The sequence below is a fragment of the Oryzias latipes genome, chromosome 1 (assembly GCF_002234675.1).
Source record: "Oryzias latipes chromosome 1, ASM223467v1".
NCBI classification, from domain to species: Eukaryota; Metazoa; Chordata; class Actinopteri; order Beloniformes; family Adrianichthyidae; genus Oryzias; species Oryzias latipes.
In genome coordinates, this window is record NC_019859.2 from 1,215,654 (window position 1) to 1,240,851 (window position 25,198).

At 41.7% G+C, this 25,198-nt stretch overlaps 2 protein-coding genes across 2 annotated transcripts; both read right to left on the bottom strand.

Moving 5' to 3' along the window:
- Window positions 1-1,603: 1,603 nt before the first annotated feature.
- LOC111947787 (B-cell receptor CD22-like) lies at window positions 1,604-16,812 on the bottom strand. The gene is made up of 11 exons (XM_023957840.1): window positions 16,455-16,812; window positions 15,502-15,732; window positions 14,035-14,358; window positions 13,752-13,949; window positions 5,491-5,745; window positions 5,293-5,405; window positions 4,809-4,959; window positions 3,141-3,222; window positions 2,998-3,052; window positions 2,450-2,654; window positions 1,604-2,368 (listed from the first exon to the last, which is right to left on the bottom strand). Exons 3-10 carry the CDS (start codon window positions 14,153-14,155, stop codon window positions 2,478-2,480), a joined length of 1,152 nt encoding a protein of 383 aa, XP_023813608.1. The 5' UTR covers window positions 14,156-14,358; window positions 15,502-15,732; window positions 16,455-16,812; the 3' UTR covers window positions 1,604-2,368; window positions 2,450-2,477.
- Window positions 16,813-24,429: 7,617 nt separating this feature from the next.
- LOC105357959 (histone H2A-like) lies at window positions 24,430-24,884 on the bottom strand. Its single transcript, XM_011493434.3, has one exon. It carries the CDS (start codon window positions 24,863-24,865, stop codon window positions 24,479-24,481), a length of 387 nt encoding a protein of 128 aa, XP_011491736.1. The 5' UTR covers window positions 24,866-24,884; the 3' UTR covers window positions 24,430-24,478.
- Between the last annotated feature and the right edge of the window lie 314 nt (window positions 24,885-25,198).

The following is a 25,198-nucleotide window of genomic DNA, read 5'->3' on the forward strand; positions in this document are numbered from 1 at the left end:
TTTGACCTTTTTTTCTCCATATTTTAGATGTTTTTGGCGTTTGTTTGGCATAAATGTCCTCACGTCACGAAGAAGACATCAAGTCCGTCGACTGAACCAACTGTCACCTTAGTGACAGCATTGTTTTGTGTTGCCATTTTTTCATTTGGGCATTTAACACAAAATTAACCCAAAAAAAGCAGAATATATTTTCTATACCTTTATTAAAGTGTAGGTTATAGAATGTCACCTTATGACTGACTTATAAAAAGGTTTGATGAAGTAGATTCAAACCCCCGCCCTTGTCCCCACCTAGCCACTTAATTTGGATGCGTCCCACAATTGAACCGATTCCCCGCAGCCCCCCCCCCCCCCCCTTTCTTCACACATTTCCAGCAGGAGCGCGTGCAGCTATAGCCAGGGGCGCTGATTCGCTACATGACGGCGCAGTCGCAGTTTTTACTTTTATTTTTTTCATCAAGCCCGCGACCGTCGCCTCCCCTGAAAGATGAGCCCGCCAGGTTTTGCGCATGCGCAAACGCGGTGGCGCTCCGTGCTCCCCCCGCGCCCCCTCCCTTCTTCTTCACACACATTTGTGTCTACTTCTCAAAGACAGGAGAGCGCACAGCTGCGGGGCGAGGGCGGCGGCGCGGCCAGGTTCAGGCTGTTACAAACTCACAAACTGTGACATAAGTAAACCAATAGTGGTGCATATAATATTTTACAAGGGCTGAGCCGCCGGTGCCGCCCCCCTTCAGTTTTCCGCCCCAGGCCACCGCCCGGACGGCCCGTGCCTAGAACCGCTACTGTTTGGAACAATACCGAAAACTCCAGATGAAGCAGTCCACAGCGGACAAGAGTCTCTTGAGTTTCAGCTCATGTCCAGCTCTGAATCTACCGGCAGTTTCCTAAGAGAGCCTTCAAAAGTCACCCAAACCTCTGAAAGCTGAGCGCTGCTGAGCGACTTTAGCGAATATTCTGTCTCCTTAAATGCTTTTTTAAACGATCAAACTACTTGAAAAGTATGTCTATAATTGACCAACATGTTTAAAGTCTTGTTTAAAGTTACAGCAGATATGTGCTGTTTATCATTTTGTCATAAATGAAGTTAACTTGACGACAACAAACACAAAGATGGCAGCTGACAGCAGGAATAAATAGGTCTCCAATAAAAAACAATGACAAATGATTTTAGTTTATTTAATGACATCCCCAAAAGAAAATGTTCACTTTACGTTTAGGATCAGACAGTTTTAAACAGTTTAGATCAGGAGTCTGTCACATTGAGAGCCATTTAGTCCAGTTTCTTACTGATCAGAGCCACAAAATCCCACTTCCTGCTTTAGAAAAACACACTTGATTGCTGTTTTTTTGACCATTAAGCCATTCGTTATAAATGTAGATTCTGAATATTTAAAAAGTTTTTTTTATAACAAATAATTTATAATAACATATTTGACTTTGCACTGTCCACACTAGAGCTCCTCAAGTCCTCGTCTCAGCTGTTTCATTGCTTGTGAAACGCCCACTGACCTGCAAACAAACAGGAATGTTTAAAAAATGATAGACACATTTAGTAAACCCCAGGAGCCACAAACGGCAAACCACAAAATATTGACAAGTGTAAACTTAAAATAAGTCTTTATTCTCTTTGCATACTTTGTACAAAGTACAGTGAAATGGAGGTACTGTCACACCAGAATAAGAATCATGTTCTCCTTATAATGAACTAATTATGTGTACTTTTAATGGTAAATGGAAATGTCAGGAGGCGGCAACCTAGGGCAGGCATGCCAACTGTGGCACAGGGTTGGCATGCCGGGGTGTATTCTTTTGTGCATTATTTGTGTGAAGGTATGTAATTCATGTGCTATAGTTATTCATTACTTATGTTTGCTACTTCTACGATGTTGATGCAGAGTAAAGTCTGAAGAAAAGAAAACCAAATTAACAGCAGTGCAGGAACTCTAGTGCCTCTCGTCTGTGCAATAATGACCAAGCCGGCAAAACAATAATAGCAGATGTTTCTATTTCTAAAGACTTAATTAAAAGAAACCCCCCTAAAAAACCATGAAAACAATTTTAACTGAAAATAATTTTATAAAAAAAAACAGTTGGTTCTGCTGCTTATGTCACATCGTTGTGTTTTTCATGAATCATTCAAGAGAAAAAGTGACCAAGCTGAGAATCTTCTTGCATCAATTTCTATATATTTTTTTCTGTCTTCTCCAAGAAATTTCCTTATTTTGAGAATTGTTGAACTAAACCAAAGCAAACATGTCAATAACAGCAGAAGGTGAAGGTAAATCTGATTTTCTTGCATCAGGATGAGACTTTGTTGACGGTGCTGTAAAGAGCAAAATCCTCTGAATGTTCAGCTTCTGTTGTTCTGTAAGAAAAAGTAAATAAAGTTTAATTAATTTGCCAGTTTCTAAAGAAAATAAACTTGGTTGTCATGCAAGTTGCTCACTTTTTAGCTTCAGCAGATTTCTTGCTGATTATTCAACAGAGTTGTCCTCTGGTCTCTGTCTGGGTTTGGGATTTCTCCTGATGTTGGAGTACAGACATTCCTCCTGGTTCTCAGAGAGGTGGATGCTGCTGTAATGAAGCTCAAGCTGCTCTTCTGCTGCTTCTGTTTCTGCAGATGGACTGTTGATGTCTGGACTCGTGTTGAGCTGCAGGACGAGAAGATCCACAAACTCACACCTTCCCCACCTGGACTTCAACTCTCATCTTTATGAGGCTGTTTGCTGTGAAATCATCTCTTTTACATCAGAATCTCTTCAAACCTCTTGACTGGGAAATAAACATGGTTCAATGACCCTTTTTTTAAGGATACATTATTTTAGATATTCCCTTAAGGACCTGCTACTTCATATGATGTTAATGTTTGTTCATCTCTAGCTTCTGCTGCATGCAGACAGATAGAGATGAGTTGCACATCTGTATTTGTGGGCTCTCTGGTGGATGCTGTCTGACTGAAGGACGCCTCACAAAGACAAAGCTAACCTTTCTTACTTGAGTTCTGTTGGCAGCTCTCTTCTCCTGCTGCTCTGTGACACGCCTGTTTTTTCTGGTTTTGACGGTCAAAAAAGGATAAAGTCATTAAAAGACGCATGAATGTAAACTTCAGTCCAAACATTTACTAAATAGTTCTTTACCTGATCCAAAGAAAGGCAGGGATAAAGACAAACAAAAAAACAGCAATTATGGTCTTTGCAGTTGCTGCTGATTTCCATGAATCTGGAAAGACAAATGAAAAGTCTGAAAACCTGAAGTCACATGAACGGGGTTGTTGACCCCATACAGGTGCAGGATTTGGGGGTTGAAAAATGAGAAATCTGTAACACACCTGAATCTCGCCTACCAGACCCTGACTTACCCCCACAGGGTGTATAAGTCCTCACTATGACCTGTCGCCTGCGGCATGTCTGTAGTAAAAATCTGCATTAACATTTTCTCTATGGGTTGACCAAGCGGTCTATGACCTTGATATATTTGGGCCACCTGTGTGCTCTGTACAGGTCTGAACGTTCTTCCACAGACAGCCTGTGAGGGTCACATTCTTTGATTTTTCCAGTGCGTTCAACACCATCCAGCCCTGGTTACTGGGTGAGAAGCTGCAGCAGATGGGTGTGGACGGTGGCTTGGTCTCCTGGATCATTGACTACTTGTCAGACAGGCCGCAGTTTGTCTGGTTGGGCGGTGTCCTGTCTGACGTGGTGACAAGCAGTGTGGGGGCCCCACAGGGAACTGTGCTCTCTCCCTTCCCGTTCACTTTGTACACCAGTTACTTCCGGTACAACTCAGAGTCATTCCATATTCAGAAATTCTCTGATGACTCCGCGGTTATCTGCTGCATTAATGGTGTGCTTGAGGAGGAGTACAGGGATCTTGTGGATAAATTTGTGAGATGGGCCAGAGCAAACCACCTGCTGCTCAATGTGGAGAAGACCAGAGAGATGACGATGGACTTCAGGAAGAAACCACCAGCTTCCCAGCCTCTCAGCATCTTTGGCAGAGATGTGGCAGAGGTAGAGGAGTACATGTATTTGGAAGTAACCATCGACAACAGACTGAGCTGGAAGAGCAACAGCACCGCTGTGTATAAGAAGGCCAGCAGCAGACTCCATTTCCTGAGGAGGCTAAGGTCCTTTTACCAGTTGTGGTAAAAGGTTCTTCTCGGTGGTCTGCTGGGGGGGCAGCATATCTGCTAGGGACAGTAATAGACTGAACAAACTGATCCGAAGAGCTGGCTCCGTAATCGGTTGTAAAATGGACACATTTGAATCTGTGATGGAGAGGAGGACTTTAAATAAGCTCTTATCCATCATGGATAATCCTGAGCATCCTCTCCACCCTGTACTGGATGGTCAGCAGAGCTCCTTCTCCAACAGGCTAAGGCAGCTTCGCTGTCACACCAACCGCTTCAGGAGATCTTTCATTCCTCACTCCATTAGACTCTATAACTTGTCATCCATGTGCAATAGATAAACTCATTTATGGTCTGTCTGTTTTTCTCTCCTGATGTGGCACGCAATACAACTGTTCTTTTTCACTGATGTTTCTTTCTGATTGATTGTGTTGGTTCTCTGTTGTCGTCTATTGTCTGTATGTTTGTATCTTGAGCCTAATGCCGACGCTGCAAAAACCCAATTTCCCAAGCTGGGATCAATAAAGTATCTTCATCTTATCTTATCTTATTCACCTGTAAGGACACTTGGAACTAAGGCCTTATATGGATTAAGGATGTTGTCATTTGCAGAGATTACGTCAGCAGACACACATTTTTGAAAGAACCATCAGTTTGTCCAGAAGAATGAACCAACCTGTTTCTGCTTCAATCAGCTGTAAACTGGAGTTCAGACGTCCTCTTCTGTTCTCTGCTTCACAGTAATAAAAGCCACTGTGTTCAGCTCTGAAATCACTGATGGTCCAGTTTGGTCCAGATGCTTTTGGTGAGTCTTCATCCTTCTTGTACCAGGAGAAGTTAGCTGCTGGGTTAGCGTCACTGCTGCAGGTCAGAGTCACTGAACTGCCCTTAGAGATTTTACCAAAGACACTCACTGAGGGAATCCTGGGAGGATCTGAGATTTAAAACAAAAAACATGAACTTCTAGAAACCCTCAGTCAAAGAAAACCTAAATCTCTAAACCAGAGTCTAAACTTACACTGAACATCCAGCAGCAGAGGAGTCGAGCTGCTTTGTCCATGTTTGTTCTCAGACTTGCAGCTGTAATTTCCTGAGTGTTCAGACCTGATGGAGGAGAAATGAACTTTGTCTTCTGAAAGCAGAGGTCTGTTGTCTTTGACCCAGGTGTAGTTAGCTGCTGGGTTAGCATCACTGCTGCAGGTCAGAGTCACTGAACTGCCCTCCAGGACCTCAGCAGAGGGACTCACAGACACAGAGGAGGTTTCTGGAGGATCTGGACATAAAAATTCAAGTTATTTAGTGAAGGTCAAACATCAGAAAGGTCTGAAGAATTAATCTGGTTCCTTTGTTGGACTCACATTCCACATTTATGAAGACATAGTCAGATGCTGCTTCTCCAAGTTTATTCTCAGCTACACAGTGGTATTTTCCTGAGTCAGAACGCTGGACGGACCAGAGGATCAGACGTGGATCCTCATGGAGCAGAGTTTGGTTGTTTTTGTACCACCTGAATTTAGCTGGTGGGTTAGCATCACAGCTGCAGGTCAGAGTCACTGAACTGCCCTCCATAATCTCAGTCAGACTCATGGATACAGAAACGGACTTTGGAGCATCTGGAAGACAAAAAATGAAGCTCATGAAGGTTCACAGACCAGAGGGAAACATCTGTACTGGTGGAGATTTTGGAGCATCTGAGAACATCCATCCGTGTGCAAACACACATGCATGTAAAGAGATATACAACTAAAAAGTAACATGTCACTCAAAGATGAGAGTCAAGCAGCTTTAAACACTTTGTTATAGACTCTGTCTCTATGTTAACTGCTGCTTGGTGGTCCTCAGTTCTTCAGGCTCCTTCTCCTCCTGCAGCATCTGGTTTACTTGAACCAGTCAAGAAAAACTGCATTCTGATTCTGATTTCTGGAGTGATCAGGCCAACTTCCCGTCTGCTTCCACAGTTCCTCTGAGCCATGCAGCCCAACCCTTGTCCGGTAGTTCCATCAACCTCCTGTTTTCCAGCTATTCTTGCACTATTTTCTGCTGAACTCTTTGATGATTTATTGTCAATCAAGACTTGGATTCCCCTGATCCAACCTAAACTCGCCACCATTTCCCTTCAAGCCGGTTAACATGAAAACTGATCGATGTTTGAATGGTTCAGATTTTAGATAATTTAAACATAATAATCAGAATGAATTTTTAATGAGATATTTCAAGTTTTCTGATGAAACTAATCAAAGTTAAATTCAGGATTAATCATTCAACACTGGAACTTTAGCTCAAGTGTTGACCTTCTTTGAATTATTATAACTACAACTAGTTACACAATTACGTAATTCTAGTATACTTTGAAGCAGAGAAAATGAGCTCTGCACTTCTTTGCAACACATGACTAACTTAATGTGTCGTATATTGATATAGTGTCAATTTGAAAATTCGCTTTTCTTCACCTCAGATTCATCTGATTCACGTTTATCATGTAAACAGTCTAGAGTTACGTCAAAGAGTGTTTGTTTGTTTAATTTACTTTTTTACTTGTTCTGTCCAACAACTGAGCAAACAGATGAGAGCCGAAGCCCTTTTGTTTTGGACAGATTTTACTATTACAAAAAGGGGTTATGAATCTTTGGATAGCCAGGGTGTAAACCAGGGTGGTTTTGTTTTTTCTATTTTTTATTTATTTGTTACATTTTGTACATATACATATTATTTTTATTAAAGGGGAGGAAGAGGGGGAAAGTCTGTGTGTTTGTGTGTGGGTGGGGTGGGCGGGGGTTGAAGAAAAATAAATAAAGAGGGAGGGGGAGAAAGTGAGGGGATACAAGTGCCAAGGTTTTTTTTTATTTTTTCAAATTGACTTTATTTATCCCACAATGGGGAAATTGTTCTCCGCAATTTATGCAAAGACAAATATTACATCCAAACGTGAAATTCTGACACTAAGAGAAGCTGAATATATCTGTCCTTTGATACACTGTGGGATAGCCAGACCAGGAGAAACCCCGGACCAGGAGCACCCCTAATGACGGGACCAATGAGTTAAATCAATAGAGGAGAAATCACGTGGTTCCTCATGGGAGGAGAGCACCGCCATCTTGGTGAGGTCAAGTCACTGCTGTAGTGCATGCATGTGAACACATTTTTTGCAAAATACCACTTCATTTTGCGGGTTTCAACTGCCAAAATCAGAGAAATGAGTCCACGAAGGAGGAAGGCATAACATTTCACAGGTAAGTACAATAGTCATTTTCTTTTAATGCTGCAGGGACATCATTAATCGTACACGTTTTCATGCATGATGCTGCAGGACTTGATGTACGTACAAATTGCTGTCGACATAAATGTAAATTTTATTGTGTTAAACCTGTATACAGTATACTAGGACTAGGCTATTATAGTAATATAGATTTATAAATTTCTGACTCAGTGATTTTCTTGCAGGTTTCCAATGGACTCAGACTTAAGGAAAAAGTGGGCCTTCGCTATCAAAAGAGCAAACCCAGATGGATCACTGTGGTACCAACTAGCAATACAGTCTGGCTATGTTCAAAACAATTTGAGGAAACAGATTTTGATAAGACTGGTCAGACTGTTCGCTTGAAAACTGACACCATACCATCTGTGTTACACCAAATTGATCACTCACATTAATCAGAAAAATCTATAGTTTTCTTTGTTTTTTTGTTTTTTAAAAGGGGAAAGTCTGTTGTTGACTTTTGGATTTTTGTTGACTTATTATTGATTTATTAAAATCATTTATTATTATTAACCTATTATTGATTTATTGTTATAATTTAATATTATTATTGACCTACTATTGATTTATTATTATTATTTATTAGTGATTCATCATCATTATTGTTATTATTGAGTTATTCATATATTGTTATTAATTATTGCTATTATTGAGTTATTCATATATTGTTATTAATTATTATTATTATTATTATTATTATTATTATTATTATTATTATTATTATTATTATTATTGACTTATATGTATATATATTGTTATAATTTATTATTTTTATTGATTTATTGTTGGGCTTTCAATTACATGTCAAAGAGGTCTAAAACTTCGAAATTTTTAAAGATTATTTTGAAAAATTCTCTTAAATTTTTATTTATTTATAAGAAGTCCTGCAACAATCCATTTTTAATTAAAGTTTGAGCTTTTAAGGCTGACTGTTTCTCTTATTTAACAGCAACAAATGATGTATATATATAAAAATATATATATATACATTTGTTATATATTTATTTATATGTATAAATATATAGAAATATGAATAAATATAAATTATATAAAAACTACTCATTGTCATGTGGGCGTCGTCGACCTCACCAAGATGGCGTTGCGCTCCGCCACCGTCGGCCAGGCTTCCCAAGCGTGTGTGTCTCCTCTAGCGATATAACTCATTGGACGGGACCCATGCAGCCCGAGCGAGGCGGGGGGGGGGGCACCAATCCAGCCAGGTGCAGAGGAGTCCCCCGTACAGGGGCCCCTTCGGCACCGGGAGGTATAGGCGAGCCCACACTACAGTACCCTCTACAGCCCCCCCTCACCCAACACATTCCTCAACCCCTCCTCCCTAATCCCCCTCCACTGTCCTTCCCACTCTGCAAAAGGGAGGGTGAGCCCCAGAGGGGACTGGCGAGGTAGCCCCCAGGCCTGTCCCCACCCATCCACTCTCTCACAAACACACATTTTTCTGGTTGCCCCTGCCCCCGACACTACACAGTAACCCCCTCCAGCCAGCCGACCCCCCAGCACTGCACGCCCGGCCACCGTCTCGGCTAACAGGGTCCCCACACGCCGGGCTAAATAAATAAAATACTACAAAAAATGAAATTAAGAACAACAACAATAATAATAATCTTTCTCTTTCGGCTTTTCCCATCAGGGGTCGCCACAGCGAATCATCCTTTTCCACCTCACTCTATCATGAACATCTTCTACCCTAACATTAGCCAACTTCATGTCCTCTGTTAAGACATCCATATATCTCCTCTTTGGCCGTCCTCTTGCCCTCCGGCCAGGCAGCTCCATCTCCAACATCCTTCTACCAATAAATCCACTATCCCTCCTCTGAACATGTCCAAACCATCTCAGTCTGGCTTCTCTGACTTTGTCGCTAACACAGGCAACATGAGCCGTCCCTCTGATGTACTCGTTCCTTATCCTGTCTAACCTGGTCACTCCTAAGGAGAACCTCAACATCTTCATCTCCGCTACCTCCATCTCAGCCTCTTGTCTCTGTCTCACTGCTACCGTCTCTAACCCATAGAGCAGAGCTGGTCTCACCACTGTCTTGTACACCTTTCCTTTGAGTCTTGCTGACACTCTTCTGTCACACAACACTCCTGACACTTTCCTCCACCCGCTCCAACCTGCCTGCACTCGCCTCTTCACCTCTTTTCCACACTCCCCATCACACTGAACTGTTGACCCCAAGTACTTAAACTCCTGCACCTTCTTCACCTCAGCCCCCTGTAACCTAACGCTTCTACCTTGATCCCTCTCGTTCAGACACATGTATTCTGTCTTACTACGACTGACCTTCATGCCTCTTCTTTCCAGAGCAAACCTCCACCTCTCTAGCTGTTCCTCCACCTGCTCTCTACTCTCACTGCAAATTACGATGTCATCCGCAAACATCATTGTCCAGGGAGATTCCTGTCTTACCTCGTCTGTCAGCCTGTCCATCAGCATAGCAAACAAAAAAGGACTCAAAGCTGATCCTTGGTGTAGTCCCACCTCCACCTTGAACTCATCTGTCTGACCTACAGCACATCTCACCACCGTCATACTTCTCTCATACATGTCCTGAACTACTCTGACATACTTCTCTGCCACTCCAGACGACCTCATACAGTACCACAGCTCCTCCCTCGGCACCCTGTCATACGCCTTCTCTAAATCTACGAACACACAATGCAGCTCCTTCTGACCTTCTCTGTACTTTTCCATCAACATTCTCAAAGCAAAAATGGCATCAGTGGTGCTCTTACGGGGCATGAAACCATACTGCTGCTCACAAATCTCCACCTTCTTCCTAAGCCTGGCTTCCACTACTCTTTCCCACAGCTTCATTGTGTGGCTCATCAACTTTATTCCTCTATAGTTGCTGCAGTTCTGCGTGTCACCCTTGTTCTTAAAGATCGGAACCAGAACGCTTCTCCTCCATTCCTCAGGCATCTTCTCACTCTCTAGAATCCTATTGAAAAAACTCGTTAGAAATTCCACTGCTGTCTCTCCTAAGCACTTCCATACCTCCACAGGTACGTCATCAGGACCAACGGCCTTTCCGCTCTTCATCCTTTTCAGAGCCTTCCTAACCTCATCCTTTCCAATCTCTGCTACTTCCTGCTCCACAACAACCACATCTTCCTCCCTTCTTTCCCTGTCATTTTCCACGTTCATCAGCTCCTCAAAATACTCCTTCCATCTTTTCTGTACACTCTCCTGGGTTGTTAGCACCTTTCCGTCTCTGTCCTTAATCACCCTTATCTGTTGCACGTCCTTCCCATCTCTGTCTCTCTGTCTGGCTAGCCTGTACAAGTCCTTCTCTCCTTCCTTTGTGTCTAACCTGTCATATAGCTCATCGTAAGCTTTCTGTTTGGCCTTTGCCACCTCTCTCTTCACTCTACGCTGCGCTTCCTTGTACTCCTGTCTACCTTCCTCAGTCCTTTCTACATCCCACTTCCTTTTAGCCAACCTCTTCCTCTGGACGCATTCCTGTACTTCCTCATTCCACCACCAAGTCTCTTTACCGTCTTTCCTCTTTCCAGATGACACACCTAGCACCTTCCTACCTGTTTCCCTGATAATCTCTGCTGTAGTTTCCCAGTCCTCTGGAAGCTCATCCTGACCACCCAGGACCTGCCTCAACTTCTGCCTAAATTCCTCACAAGTTTCTTCATTTTGTAGCTTCCACCACTTGGTCTTCTTTTCTGTTTTCCCTCTCTTCTTCTTCCTGACCTCCAGAGTCATCTTACACACCACCATGCGGTGCTGTCTGGCTACACTCTCTCCTACCACCACTTTGCAGTCATTAACCTCTCTCAAATGACCTTGTCTACATAGGATGTAGTCCACCTGAGTACTCCTACCTCCACTTCTGTATGTCACTCTATGTTCCTCTCTCTTCTGGAAGTAAGTGTTGACTACAGCCATTTCCATCCTCTTCGCAAAGTCCACCACCATCTGTCCCTCCAGATTCCTTTCCTTCACACCAAACCTGCCCATCACCTCCTCATCACCTCTGTTGCCCTCACCAACATGCCCATTAAAGTCTGCTCCAATAACAACTCTCTCTCCTCTGGGGATACCCTCTATGACCTTATCCAACTCACTCCAGAATCTCTCCTTCACTTCTAACTCACAGCCAACCTGTGGCGCATACCCACTGACTACATTCACCATCACCCCTTCAATTTCTAACTTTAGACTCATCATCCTGTCTGAGACTCTTTTCACCTCTAGAACACTGTTTACAAACTCCCCCTTCAGAATCACACCTACCCCGTTTCTCTTCCTATCAACACCATGATAGAACAGTTTGTATCCTCCTCCAATACTACGTGCCTTGCTGCCCTTCCACCTTGTCTCCTGCACACACAGTACATCTACCTTCCTTCTCTCCATCATGTCTGCCAGCTCTCTGCCTTTCCCTGTCATTGTGCCAACGTTAAGAGTCCCTATTCTCAAACCTATGTTCCTGCCTTTTCCCTTCTCTCTCTGGCCACGGACCCTTCTGCCTCCCCTCTTTCTTCGACCAACAGTAGTCAAATTTCCACCGACACCCTGTAGGTTAACAGCATCGGTGGCGGTCGTTGTTAACCCGGGCCTCGACCGATCCGGTATGTCAAAAGTGTTGTGGATGATTCGCATGGTTATTTTGGCAATTTTTACGCCGGATGCCCTTCCTGACGCAACCCTCTCTATTTATCCGGGCTTGGGACCGGCACAGAGGCAACTGGCTTGCAACCCCTGTGGCTAGATTAACAACAATAATAATAATAATAAATGAAATAAAATAAAAAATAAAGGTAAAGTAATTATATAAAGTGAAAATAACTAAATTAACGCTTTTGCCCAGAGAAACCCAAAAATAAATGCAATACAGTAAATGAACCCCATTACCCCTCTGCTGTGGATGCATTGTTGAACCCAGGGGCCAAGCCAAGCGCCAAGTAACCGCCCACGGGCAAAACACCTGCCGAGGGCAGCCGGCCCCCAGAATCCTAAGCCCCTCCAACCCATGCCTCAGCAGCCAGCCACCCAGCATGGCCCCTGGCCGCCGTTCCCAGCCGGCAGCTACCGCGTACCTTGCAGCCAGAAGGCACCGACCCAGGAACCCCTGCCTCAAGGCTAGCCAAGTGTTCCCCCCACCTTTACTTTTTCCTTCCTCAGACGAATGCAGGCCAACAAGTCGTCAAACTTGGTTACAAAGACATGGAAGTACGGCTGAAAGCGTCCGTCAGTCAGACGCATCTCTTGCAGTTGATGGTGAAGCTCACCATAATCAGAGAATCCCTAAATTAACCCAGATATGGAGATGTGATTATATGCTTTTGTAGAGCTTTTCAACATAAATAAACCTGATCTCTCAAAATCATCCAGGTCATCCATATTGTAAAAGAGTCATGCAGTCATGCTTCCATGTAGCGATGAGGCTAAAATCTTCATGGTAGCTCCTCCCACATAAGAGAGGAGCGTCTAGTTTAAGAACACATTTTTGGACAAGGATTGAACTTGACACGTGTTCAAAGACAAGCAGCAGACGGGAATTTGACGCGTTTGGTGTGTTTGGTGTGAACGAAGCATTATGACGGGCCTGGTGGATTTGTTCAGAAGGGTCACATTTTCTCTCAATAGCACACCCAACTTTTCAGTTTTTCATTCGTTAAACAAGTTTGAAATATCCAATAAATTTTGCTCAACTTCATGACTGTGTCCCACTTTTTTTTTCATTCTTTTCAAAAAATTACAATTTTATATCTTTGTTTGCTGAGCCAGTTTAGCTCGTGCTGGTTTGCGGCGCCTTCCGTCCGTGAAACCCGGGTTCGACTCCAGGCTGCTCCCTGTTCCCTTCTCTAACTCTGCCGGTTCCAAGCCCGGTTAGAGAAGGTTGCGTCAGGAAGGGCATCCGGCGTAAAACATTGCCAAATTTACCATGCGACTTGTTCGCTGTGGCGACCCCTGATGGGAGAAGCCGAAAGTGGAAGACATTATATCTTTGTTTGCAGCCTGAAATGTGGCAAAAGGTTGAAAGGTTCAAGGGGGCGAATACTTTCGCAAAGCACTGTATATATTCTTCTTTAGTATGCATCTTTTTTGTTACTGCAACTAATACTCCAGAGAAACTTATTGTCCAAAACATACAATATTTATATTTGTTTTTGTCAGAGAAAAAGATAAGAAAGGTTTCGGATATCCGTCATCATTTTTTCAAAATTCCCTGTCAGTCCAACAGTATTGATTTCATTAAATAACTTTAAAGGAACTGTGAATCATGATTTCTTTATGTGATTTTTAAGATCAAAGTCTATATGATGATAAACAAACTGCTTTTGACAGAGGCGATGACAGAAGACACTGTTGACATTGACTTACAGACTTCAGGTAAGCGGTGACCCTGGTAAGAACAGGAGTAGGAGGCTTCAGGAGAAACAGGTTTTCTGTAATAAGAAGAAGTTTCTCCCTGAACTTCCTGTCCATTCATGAACCACACGAAGGAAAGGTGATGCAGAGGAAAACAGCTGCTGTGACAAACCAGTTCCTGTCCAGACCGGATCACCTGCATACGAGGATCTGACAACACAAAGAATGTCATGGAAAAACTGTACTTTGACAACTGTAACTAAAATGTAGGTGACAGGTTTGTGTTCATCTGTACCAACAACAGTGAGAGTTGTTCCAGGGAAATCTCTGCTCCACCATGTTGTTTTACACCGATACTCATCTGCATCACTGTCTGTCAGGTCACTGATGGTCAGACTTGATTGATCTCGATACATTTTTACTTGAAACCGATTTTCAGATGAATCATGTCCTCCAGTGTTCTGGTAGTAGGACTGCTGACCACGAACACTGAACCAGGATTCTAATGAATCTGAGCTTTCACTTTGAAAAGAACAAGAAATGGTCACTGTTGATCCTCTGAAGGCACAGATGCTTCTTTCAGTGTAAGACACTTTGTTGCATGAACTCCCATAAACACCTGGAAAACAAATGTCATTCATTTAATACAACAACCTTTTAATTTCACTAACTTTCTGTTTTTGAATAAAATCAGGGGTGTTGTAATCATTTTGGTTCAGAGACCTAACTGGTTTTATCTAAAGGGGTCGGATCAGTAAACACACTACCAATAACTTACTAACAATAAGTCCAAGTTTTTCGTTTGTTTCACTGTAAAGAAGTACGGTAGTATTTTGTTAAAAAAAAATGTTTTATTTGATCAGACTGTAAGACTTGTGAAGAAACATTTTATGTCATGAGAACTTTGTCTCCATTTAAAATGCATTTGTGTTTGATTGTGAACTGGCACAGAACATTTAGCTACAGGTGCACTATATTACCAAAAGTATTGGCTCCCCTGCCCTAACCCATATATGAACTGAAGTGCAATCCAGTGACGTGCAGTGAGGCTGATGGCTGGTAAGGCACTGACTCCTCTGGAGTCAGATTTACAATTGCAAGAACTGAGTATTTCAGCATTCATCCAACAGCAGCTAACAGCTTATAAAATCCACACAAGAACATATTTGTCCTACATAGAATATTTATTTTATAGACATGGATAGAACACTCTTCTTGTGTATAAATTATTCATAAATACAGTAAACAAATTAAAGTATACAGATGTGTTCAGGACACATTTCATTTGACCCCCAGTAACAATTTCTGGTATTTTTCCAACTTCATATTCTGGTGCTTTAATGTTATTAAATGAAGACAAGTCTTGACAATCTTGACAGGTGAGGCTGTGCCTCACCTGTCAAGATTGTAATTAGGGGGGTGTAAAAAAAACAATAATTTGATGCATTTTTGTGGTTCAGGCCCAAGCTGATTCAAAGGTTTGACACTCTTGATTGTATAAATTTCATTAACAATATATTCGATTTATTTTTATTGTTCTTGTGGGATGCATATGTGCTGGGTTTTTATGTGTGTGTTGGTTTTTTTAATGATCTTTGCTATTGTAACTACTATTTTTTATTTTACTATTATCTATTTTAGTATGGAAAGCACTTTGAAATGCTGTGTAGCAGGACCAGTGCTATACAAATAAAGTTGAATTTGAATTTTTGAATATGAGTTTAACATAATCTGCTTAGTAAGTTACTGTACGTGAACTTACACACAACAGGAGAGTGGAAAGACTCGTGTCCTCTTACAGCACAGGAAACACTGTCTGCAGCGTAAATGTAAGCTGAGTACTTTTGTTCTGATCCATCCGTGATTATTTCACCATTTTTGTACCACACGTAGGAAGAATGAGGAAGAACACAACTGCTTTTGCACAAAATGTCAAACCATGCACATTGACTAAACCAGCACTCCTCAATTGTTTGACTCTGCACTTGGAGATCTGGAAAAATACAGAAAATCAGAAACAGTTAACATTAAACCCTTAATTCTGGATAACATGACACACAAACCAAAACGTTGTTCCAAACAGAATTAAGAAATTAAAAAAATAAAATAAAAGATCTTAGACCAAACGGATAACCCATGAGTAAAACCCAGATTCCACATTTAACTCTGTTCTCTGACTCCTGTAAACGGTGTTTCATCATCATGAACTCCAGCTTCATCCAGCTTCACTTTGACCACCTCTCCAGGTAGAAGTGGGAGAGGTGAGTTCAAGCGTTAGTTCAGCTGAACGAGGTCATGTGTGACAGATTTCACCAATCACCATGGAAACTGTTCCAACCTGCTGTTCCAGCATTGACTGAGCTGGACTGCCCCTAGTGGCTGTTATTGGTATGGCGTCTCTTCAGATCTAAAGATGGGTCAGGCTGATTTAAAATTTGGTTTGGACTCTTCTCTCTGCAGTATTGTTGGACAGAAGGTTATGTCTTCGAAAACTACCTAACACCATTAATCAGGGTCATCACCAGGTTCTTCTGGACCAAGTTCAAGCAGAGCTTCCTTTCTCCATGAGAGAATAAATATGTAAGGTAATAAAAATCTGCTGCAGCAGGAGGCTGCAAGTCTGCAAGAGCATTTATGGAAACAAGTAATTATATCTAAAGAAAAAAGTAATGTTTATGGCAAACTGTTCATTGAGACTCACAAAAAAATATTTACCTGTTGCAGTCAGAAAGACTCCTGGTGAACCGGTTGAACTCCCACCGGGTTGGTTTGTCTCAAACCTGAACTTGTACTCAGCAAAGTCATTCAGTCTCAGACCACTGATCCTCAGTGAGCAGCTCTGTTCAGAACAGCGATATGTGACTCTGCCTGCATAGTCAGGATCTTCTCTCAGGTCCAGTGGGTTTTTGTCCTTCAGTTTAGTAAACCAGAATTCTCTCTGAACAACAGTTTTCTTGTAACTTATCCAGGGTGGGTATGTGTAGGTGCAGGATATTTCCACTGTGGATCCTTCAAAGGCACAGATGTGTTTGGAGGCGTATTCCACTCCCCATGTTTGACTATGAATCCCTGAAAAACATTAGAAACCAGAATCACTTTGATGCAGAATTCTTTTTAAAAAAAAAATTAATTTAACTGCAGTTGATGCAGCAAATGTTCTGACAGATACATTGCTGATATACGCTTCCAGTGAAGTTTATGGAAATACTGGAGGAACTGTCTTTTTAGTTGTCCTTGTAACTAATCTTTAATGGTGTGATATGTGTAAGTAATGTTTTTCTCTTGTTATTTTATTATTATACTTTTCATTAATTTATTCTTTATTAACTATTGTAATTTTTCGTCTGTTGTTTACTAGTGCACTCTTGATACTGAATTTTTTATGGAGAGGATCTTTGTACTCCTTTATAGACCATTTACGCACTTCCCCATTTTCCGAACAGAAATACATCAATGAAGTGTATTAGAACTTCCTGTTATCATAGCAGCAGATACGAAAAACGGCGGAGTCGTAGAGTCGCAGTTGTTGTGTTCTATGCTGTTCGTCTTCCAACCAAAAACAGTCCTACCTTTCGTTACATTCTTTTCCTGTGGATCCAAACCTGAAACCCAAATGGATACAGGCGATCCGAACAGAGGAAACATCTAGTTTTAATGTAAAAACAGGTAGCACCTATGTCTGCAGCCAGCACTTCGCTCCGGATGATTACAGTGGTGGCTGCGTCGTTCGTCGCCTGAAGAGAGGTGTTGTCCCGAGCCTATTCCCTTGGAACAACTTTACTGCTTCTTTGAGAAGGGAGTCAGTATATGACAGAACCTTTAAACGTCAGTCTATACAGCTATGCTGTGAAGATAGCGACATGGTGGCTAAGGCAGTAAAGATGGATCACGACTACTTGACGCACGAAATTTTACTAATGTTATCCTACATCTGTAACATAATCTAATGCTGTCTAGCTGTAAGGGGCCAGAGATGGGCAGTAGGGGATAGCGGCGCACAACCTAACGCTTTTTGACTTTCTCCATTTTTGTAAACCTACTTTGGGTTTAGAGGTTTTTTTCCCCCAAATTAATTTTATAAAACGACCATATAACAGTTTAAAATGTAATATGATCTAATATAAAAAATATACAAGAAATCTTAAAATATTTTCTCAATAAAATAGAATTATTAAGTGCTCATATAAAATAATGTAATTAAAAAAATAATGAAACAATCTATTGATATGGCACCTAGTAAATACACTAAGTTTCACCATACTAGCATGTGTGGAAGTATTTAAAACAAGTGTGTTACAACTGGCCACGTGTTAGGTTGTGTCCCGCTCTCCCCTATTTTAATTACATGTATTTGATTACTTTTGAGTGTTTTTTCATTTGTATTTTCCTTAACAAAAATAAATGAACTTAATTTTTAATTAAATACTTAAAATACTTTTTGAAACATGATTACTGTGCTGTGTTGAAAGGTAGCATAAATATGTTAAGACTGGTTTTTAATTTCTTTATCTTTACAGGTGCCCTGGATGAGGCTTTGGATTACATCCATGACTTAGCCAAGTTGCAAAACACTGGTCTACCACCCTCTACTCTCTTCAGCTGATACTGTTCGTCAGACGACCAAATAAGTTTCTACACCAAATTTCCATCCGAGAGTGTTTGTACTATTTTTTGGGAGTCGATTGGACCATCTGCACATAGACTGGTGTACTGGACCAAAGCACAGAAGGCAGGTGAGGAATGCTGCGAAGATACCATCATGCCAATAATAGATAAGTTCTTGATGTACTCTATGCAGGTTGCTGTTGGCATGAAGGAGCAGCTCATTGCTGACATGTTTAACCCTTGTGTTATCCTAGGCACTTTACCGTTGGGAGTTGGGTCATCTAGACCCACTAGACAGTGCGCTGAACCTTTTTTCTTCAATGATTTGTGATCTTCACTGGTGTCAATGGATTACATGAAATCTTTCCACCTTTATCCACCTTTATCATGGTAGGGAGAAGACGTCAATGGAAGGGTGGGGTCATCTAAGATAGCACAAGGGTCAATGTGAGCATTGCCAGGGTTAGCAGGGTAACCATCACCTGGGCCAATTATCTTTTTATGATGCTGAGCTCACTTCCCATCTGGATAAGCAGGGAAAAGGTTAAGTTCAGGACAAATTCCAGAGCTACTGTCCCAATGTCCGAGTGATACTGGACTGCACAGAAATTGCCCTAGAGACAGCCTCATCACTGACCTTACAGTCAGAAACATTTTCAAGTTACAAAAACAGGACACCATTGAAAGGGCTAATTGGAGTTTCTCCCAATGGTTTGGTGACTTTCATTTCACCCCTGTACACTGGGTGCATCTCAGAAAAGGATATCACCAGGATCAGTGGAGTCCTTCCCTTGCTGGAGCCAGCAGATGATGTCATGATGGACAAAGGGTTCCTCATTCAAGACCTCCACACTGACATTGGATCTATGCTCATCATTCCACCTTTTGAGCATTCAGCTCAATTTAGCAAGGAGGAAACGGAACAAACCCAAGCCATTGCCTGCCTCATTATTATAGTTGAAAGAGTGATCGGTAGGATAAAGTCCTTTCACATCTGGGACTCTCCCGTGCCGCTCACACTGATTGCCAATGTGAATCAGATCTGGCTTAACTGCTGTGTTTTGGCAAATTATCAAGGACCTTTTTGTTTTGAAGAATGAATTAATGTTTGGTATGTAAATAATGTATAATGTATAAATAGTATGTAAATATGTTAGTGTTCCCACATTCTTAAAAATCGAATTAAATATAAGTGTTATTTTCTTAATATTTATGGCCCGCAGCAGTCACAGAGTGCAAGGACCATATTGTAACTGCTACGAGGGTCGAACACTCAAAAAAGTCCAAAACGTAAAAAAACGTGTCAAAATGCCAAAAAATTAGGTCAAAAGTCGCCAAAAGCACAAAATGACACAACAATTGTGAAACGCAACAAAAATACACCCACACACGCACAACACCACCGCAGAAACGTCAAAATTGTAATCGCAAAAATGACGACAAAAACACAAAAAAGCCCTCAAAGGAAGGGTTTAAAGCCAAGAAGACATGCCAGGCCTATAGTAAAAGATAGGCTGCATTGATCCATAGGAAACCTAACCGCAAAAACTTCTTATTGTTTTTCAAAGGTTTTTTTTATTATGGCCCGCAGCAGCAGTCACACTGACTGCAAGGACCATATTGTTTTCGCAGTTGGAACGACTTCGCTGCCTTTCAGCGAGAATGTGACCCCCGCCGCATACTCGAAAATTCCCCAAAATGTGCACACACCTGGGATGAATTGCAAATGAATTTTCCTCAAAGTCAATGTCATACCCCAAAGACGATGACATCACGGCCAGCAATCCCATCAAAAAAAGGGAATGGCCAAAAATCGCATATGGGGCCGAACAAAATGTACTCAAAAATGCAGTTGCGAAACCAAAACACCATGTTGGGGATATCCCAAAGAAGTTTTGAAATCATTATGGGACGGCCACACGACCTACGGCTTGGCGGCCATTTTGTGGCGAACTCTGAGAATTGGCGACTTTTGTGTTTTTTGACAATATGGGAAAACGACACTTTTGTTTGAGCGATTTTCACGCAATTGCACACACTTGCTGCCAGCTCCAGCCTACAAACACCAATTCAATTCAATTCAATTTTATTTGTATAACCCAAAATCACAACAACAGTCGTCTCGAAGTGAAACAAGAAATCAAAAGGATCACGAATACAAAGAGTTCAATAGGAAAATACTAAAATTAACTAACAAACTGACTAAGCTATACTGGCATCCCTGCCCTTAGACCCCCTTCGCGGCAAGGAAAACTCCTAAAAAAACGGATTTCGGGAAAAACGAAGAAACCTCAGGGGTGCCCACATGAAGGAGGGATCCTCCCCCAGGACGGACAGGCGATTTACCAGAACTCTTAGAGAAGAATTAACTTATCTAAATCTACAACTACATATATAAAGTCCAGCAGACGAGCTTCATCCAGATGGAGTTGGGGGGACAGTCAAAGGCGCGAGTCGAGCCGGAGACAGGAACCACAGCCAGGTGTAGGAGCAGGAGCAGAGACGAGGTACACGGTCAGGAACAGGAGTACGGATGAGCCAACTGGAGTCTGGAAGCACTCCCACTCCCCAGGAAGTGTCCCACAGAAGTGTCGTTGACCTTTGACCTTGGGAAAAGGCCGCCATCTGCAATTTTCTCTAAAAAGCACCTTTTGCACCAGATACAAACAAAAACTCGTCCTATGGATTTTTTGCCATTGTCTCGTAACTTCTCAGGCATCCATAGCAATGTGATGTGGACAAAATGTTGGAATTAGAAGTTGTAGATTTGTGAATGGCGTGCGCGTTGCCATCTTAGCTAGCTCGCCCATTTTTTAGAACGTCCTGAAGAGGAAATATGCAATTCCCTGACCCACGCTGAACAAAATGATGTTACGCACGACAAGATCGATAAAGGAATGTGGGCGTGGTAAGCAAAAAACTGTTGCAAAGAAATGTGCTGACTCAGCAAAAACGACAATATTCTGAACTTTTTTTTTAGAATTAACTAAAGAAACCAATATACCCTTGTCCGGAAGTTTTGAAATCATTACGGGATGGGGACACCACCTACTCTTTGGCGGCCATTGTGCGCCAAAATCTGAAATCTCGCCATTTTAGAGTAATGTGTTATTCTGAGTTGATGATGCTGATCGCAATGGTAACACTTTTAGCCACATTAGCATAATTGACATGGTTAGCATAATTAGCAAAAGCAGTTTTGACTTGCCTTGATCAACGGTGGGCGGTGAGGGCGGTGAGGGCGGCGGTGGTGCATAGAGTTGGGCGTGGAAGGCAGGTTGTGTCTGCGGGCCATACAACGCCGTTTGCAGCTTTAATTATGGCCCGCAGCAGTCACAGACTGCAAGGATCATATTGTAATTGCTACGAGGGTCGAACACTCAAAAAGGTTCAAAACGTCAAAAAAATGTGTCAAAACGCCAAAAAAGGAGGTCAAAAGTCGCCCAAAGCACAAAACGACACGACAATTGTGTAACGCAACAAAAATACACACACACACGCACAACACCACTGCACAAATGTCAAAATGTAAACAAAGCTTGTGCTTTTGTGTCAACTCGAATAAAAAATGAAATATTGAGTGAGAATCAAAATTATGATATAGACACGTATACTATAGTTTACACAAACTTATTATCTTTTATCATTAGTGTGCATGCTGGAAACAAACAGCATATTTTCAATGATAAAGTAAACGTTTTTAGAGGCAGGAACATTTTAAATCCACATTTCAGCACAGTTTGTATTTCACTTCAGCACTTTCAGACAAGAAAAGGAGGTGTTACTCATGAATGTCATTGTCTTTTCTTTTGCAGGAGCTAATTGAAGTAGACAGTGAGGTTGTCTTTGAGTTGGCCTCCTATATCCTACAAGTAAGAAAACGTTTACTAATTTGTGTGATTGTAGTTTTTATGTCCACATTAACATTTGTTGTTCAAAGGTATACTTTTGTCCACGAATTGCAGTAAACAATTTGATGGTGACTGTTGTATCTTCATGATTGTGTGACCATGCATGAGGATTGTTAAACGTACTTCGTGTTGACCTGCGATCAGATGAAAGTCAGAGGTTTGCTGTCAACCAACTGAACAGAGCATCAGAAGATCCCCACTGCTCTGAAAAACTCCTCTTTTCTCTCTGTCTTTGAAGGTTTTTATGTTTTACATATAAAAAAGAATTTAAAATGATGGTTTTTGATTACAGCTTAATAACAGAATGAAAGGAAACAAGTATTTTTTTCTCCCATATACTTTAATCAAATCTTTTTCAATATATTTGTTCATAAAATCACTTTGTTTTAAAAATAAATCAACTTTTTAATGTATTTTACGGAGCCCGTGTCCTGACATTAAGATATAAAAATATATCTTGTTCCCACAGATTAATATCTTGTTCCCACAGGTTATTATGTCGTTCGCACGAAATACTATTCCGTTCCCACAAGATACTATTGCGTTCCCTCAAAATACTATTCCGTTCCCTCGAAATGATTAACTCGTCCGAATGCAATAATTATGTCGTTCGAACGCAATAATTAATCCGTTCGAACGCAATAATTATTCACGTCATAAGTCATTTACGCGGATATGCTCTTTGTACGCCGGCAAAAGCCGCTTTCAGCGGTAACTTCCGTGTCTCTGTGACCCATATTCGTTCAAAAATGGAACATGAAAAACAAAAATGATCACTTTATTACCGTCTCAATGAATATAAGAAAAATATCAAAAGATTTATGATAACTAGGCTGCTTTGTCAAACGATACCTCCTGCTAGGCTACTACTAGCACCGCCGCAGAGCTCTTTGATGTATGCCGGCATTTGGGCAACTGGCTGGTCTGTTGTCAGACAGCTGATATTGTAGTTTAGGGTCGAATAGGAATAATAATATTCAGGACTTGTCTTTTATTAACTTTAGCAGTCAGTAGCTTTACATTCGAAGGCTATAAGGATACATGCTAACTGACTAGCCGATCATTTCCTGTTATTAATTTACGTCATAGATTTACAGCAGATACCTTCACATTTCTGTCTGTGTGTGTCTCATTACATTGCATTGAAGACACGGAGGATGTTTAGAGAACAGATTTATTTATTTTAAAAAGCACAGAAGCATCCATCGTATTCACGTTCACATCATCTGGTACGCCCTCAGTCATCTTGCTGCAAAAGCCGCTTCCTGCCGCTACTTCCGTGTCTCTGTGAGCATTCAATAGGGGTAAAAATAAAAGCAAGAATGGTCGATCTGTTATTTTCTCAATGAAAATCTGAAAAATATCATATTAAGCTGGATGCTTCGCCTAAAGCACTTACCTTTAGCTCGTAGCATAACAACAATAGCAGTACGTCCCGTTTCCCAGCGTGCTTTGCTGCCAATCATTGGCCAATCATTGGTCTTGTTGTTAGACCTTGGTCACAGGGACACAGTGATCTCAGAGAAGATCTGAAGAGAATCTTCATTTACTGCAGAAAACAGTTTTTTATTCTATAAACTTTGACACACAAGCATAACATTTGAGAACAAGACAGTGATGCATCCTGGGAAATATGTGAAACTGACATCTCACAATAAATGTGTATGTGGCGTGCACATATATGAGACTTTCAGCAAAATAAAAACAAAAAAAAAGAATTATTATACGAACTTCAAAAAGTAATGAAAGTTTTCTGCACCATAAAATGTTAAATCATTATAAACTTTTACTTTGCTTTAAGACTATTTTAACAAATGTACCTGCTCAACTTAATCTGGCTTTAATGTGACTTTTGTAATTGTTTAACTCTTTAACTCATTATCTATTCATTAATTCATCTATTTTCTGTAGTTAATGTTTCTCCAGTTTTTGCTTTGTACTTATGTTTTTAATATACTACACTTTCTAGTGTTACTATATTCATGATATTTAAGGTTATGTTTTAATAATTTCATTTATTTTTATTGTTATGTCTTATTTTATTTCATTATCACTATTGTTCGCTTTTTATTATTCATATTCTGATGTTGTTTCTTACAGTGTTTCCTCTTGGCCCATCTTGGAATAAGAAGGTAGAGACTAAGTCTAGAGAAGCAGTGCTCTTCGGTTGTAAGTGTGTGGCTCTTAAAAGAGCCGTTGTGTTGTTGGTGGATCATTAAGGATCTACTTGGTCTTGGCGGGCTTCTCGGTCTTCTTGGGCAGCAGCACCGCCTGGATGTTGGGCAGCACGCCGCCCTGAGCGATGGTGACTCCGCCCAGCAGCTTGTTGAGCTCCTCGTCGTTGCGGACAGCCAGCTGCAGGTGACGGGGGATGATCCTGGTCTTCTTGTTGTCGCGGGCGGCGTTTCCGGCCAGCTCCAGGATCTCAGCGGTCAGATACTCCAGCACGGCGGCCAGGTACACGGGGGCTCCGGCTCCCACACGCTCCGCATAGTTGCCTTTGCGCAGCAGTCTGTGGACACGACCCACGGGGAACTGCAGACCCGCGCGGGAGGAGCGGGTCTTTGCCTTGGCACGGGCTTTTCCGCCTGTCTTTCCACGTCCAGACATTTTAAAAGATCTTTTCTGATTCTAAAGAGAAGAGAAAATGAGCCGCAGAGTTGCTCTTCCTATTTTATATGGTCGCGAGCGCGGGTCAGTTTCCTGCCAGACCAATCAGAGGACAGGCTTCCAGCAGAGTGGCAGGAGGAGTCCGCTCTGAAAATCAGCGGTCTTTTTGAACGGATCTGGGTCCAATCAGCGGCTTTCATTCGGGCGCGAGGCCCCTCGTTGATCTGCAGGAGGAGCTGCTGTCCAATCAGGATCCAGATCTGTGAAGCTGCGTCAGTTTCTCGGTGGCTTTAAGAGCAGCAAGACTCCTCTTCTGTAACAGTTGATCCTGTA

Bases quoted from the DNA above. Each gene is read 5' to 3' on its own strand.
- LOC111947787 (XM_023957840.1), bottom strand. From the start codon at position 14,155: ATGTATCGAGATCAATCAAGTCTGACCATCAGTGACCTGACAGACAGT. The intron at 13,950-14,034 runs GTACAGATGAAC...TTGTGTTGTCAG, and splicing joins AACAACTCTCACTGTTGTTG to ATCCTCGTATGCAGGTGATC. The intron at 5,746-13,751 runs GTAAGTCAATGT...TTTGTCTTCCAG, and splicing joins TCACCGCTTACCTGAAGTCT to ATGCTCCAAAGTCCGTTTCT.
- LOC105357959 (XM_011493434.3), bottom strand. From the start codon at position 24,865: ATGTCTGGACGTGGAAAGACAGGCGGAAAAGCCCGTGCCAAGGCAAAG.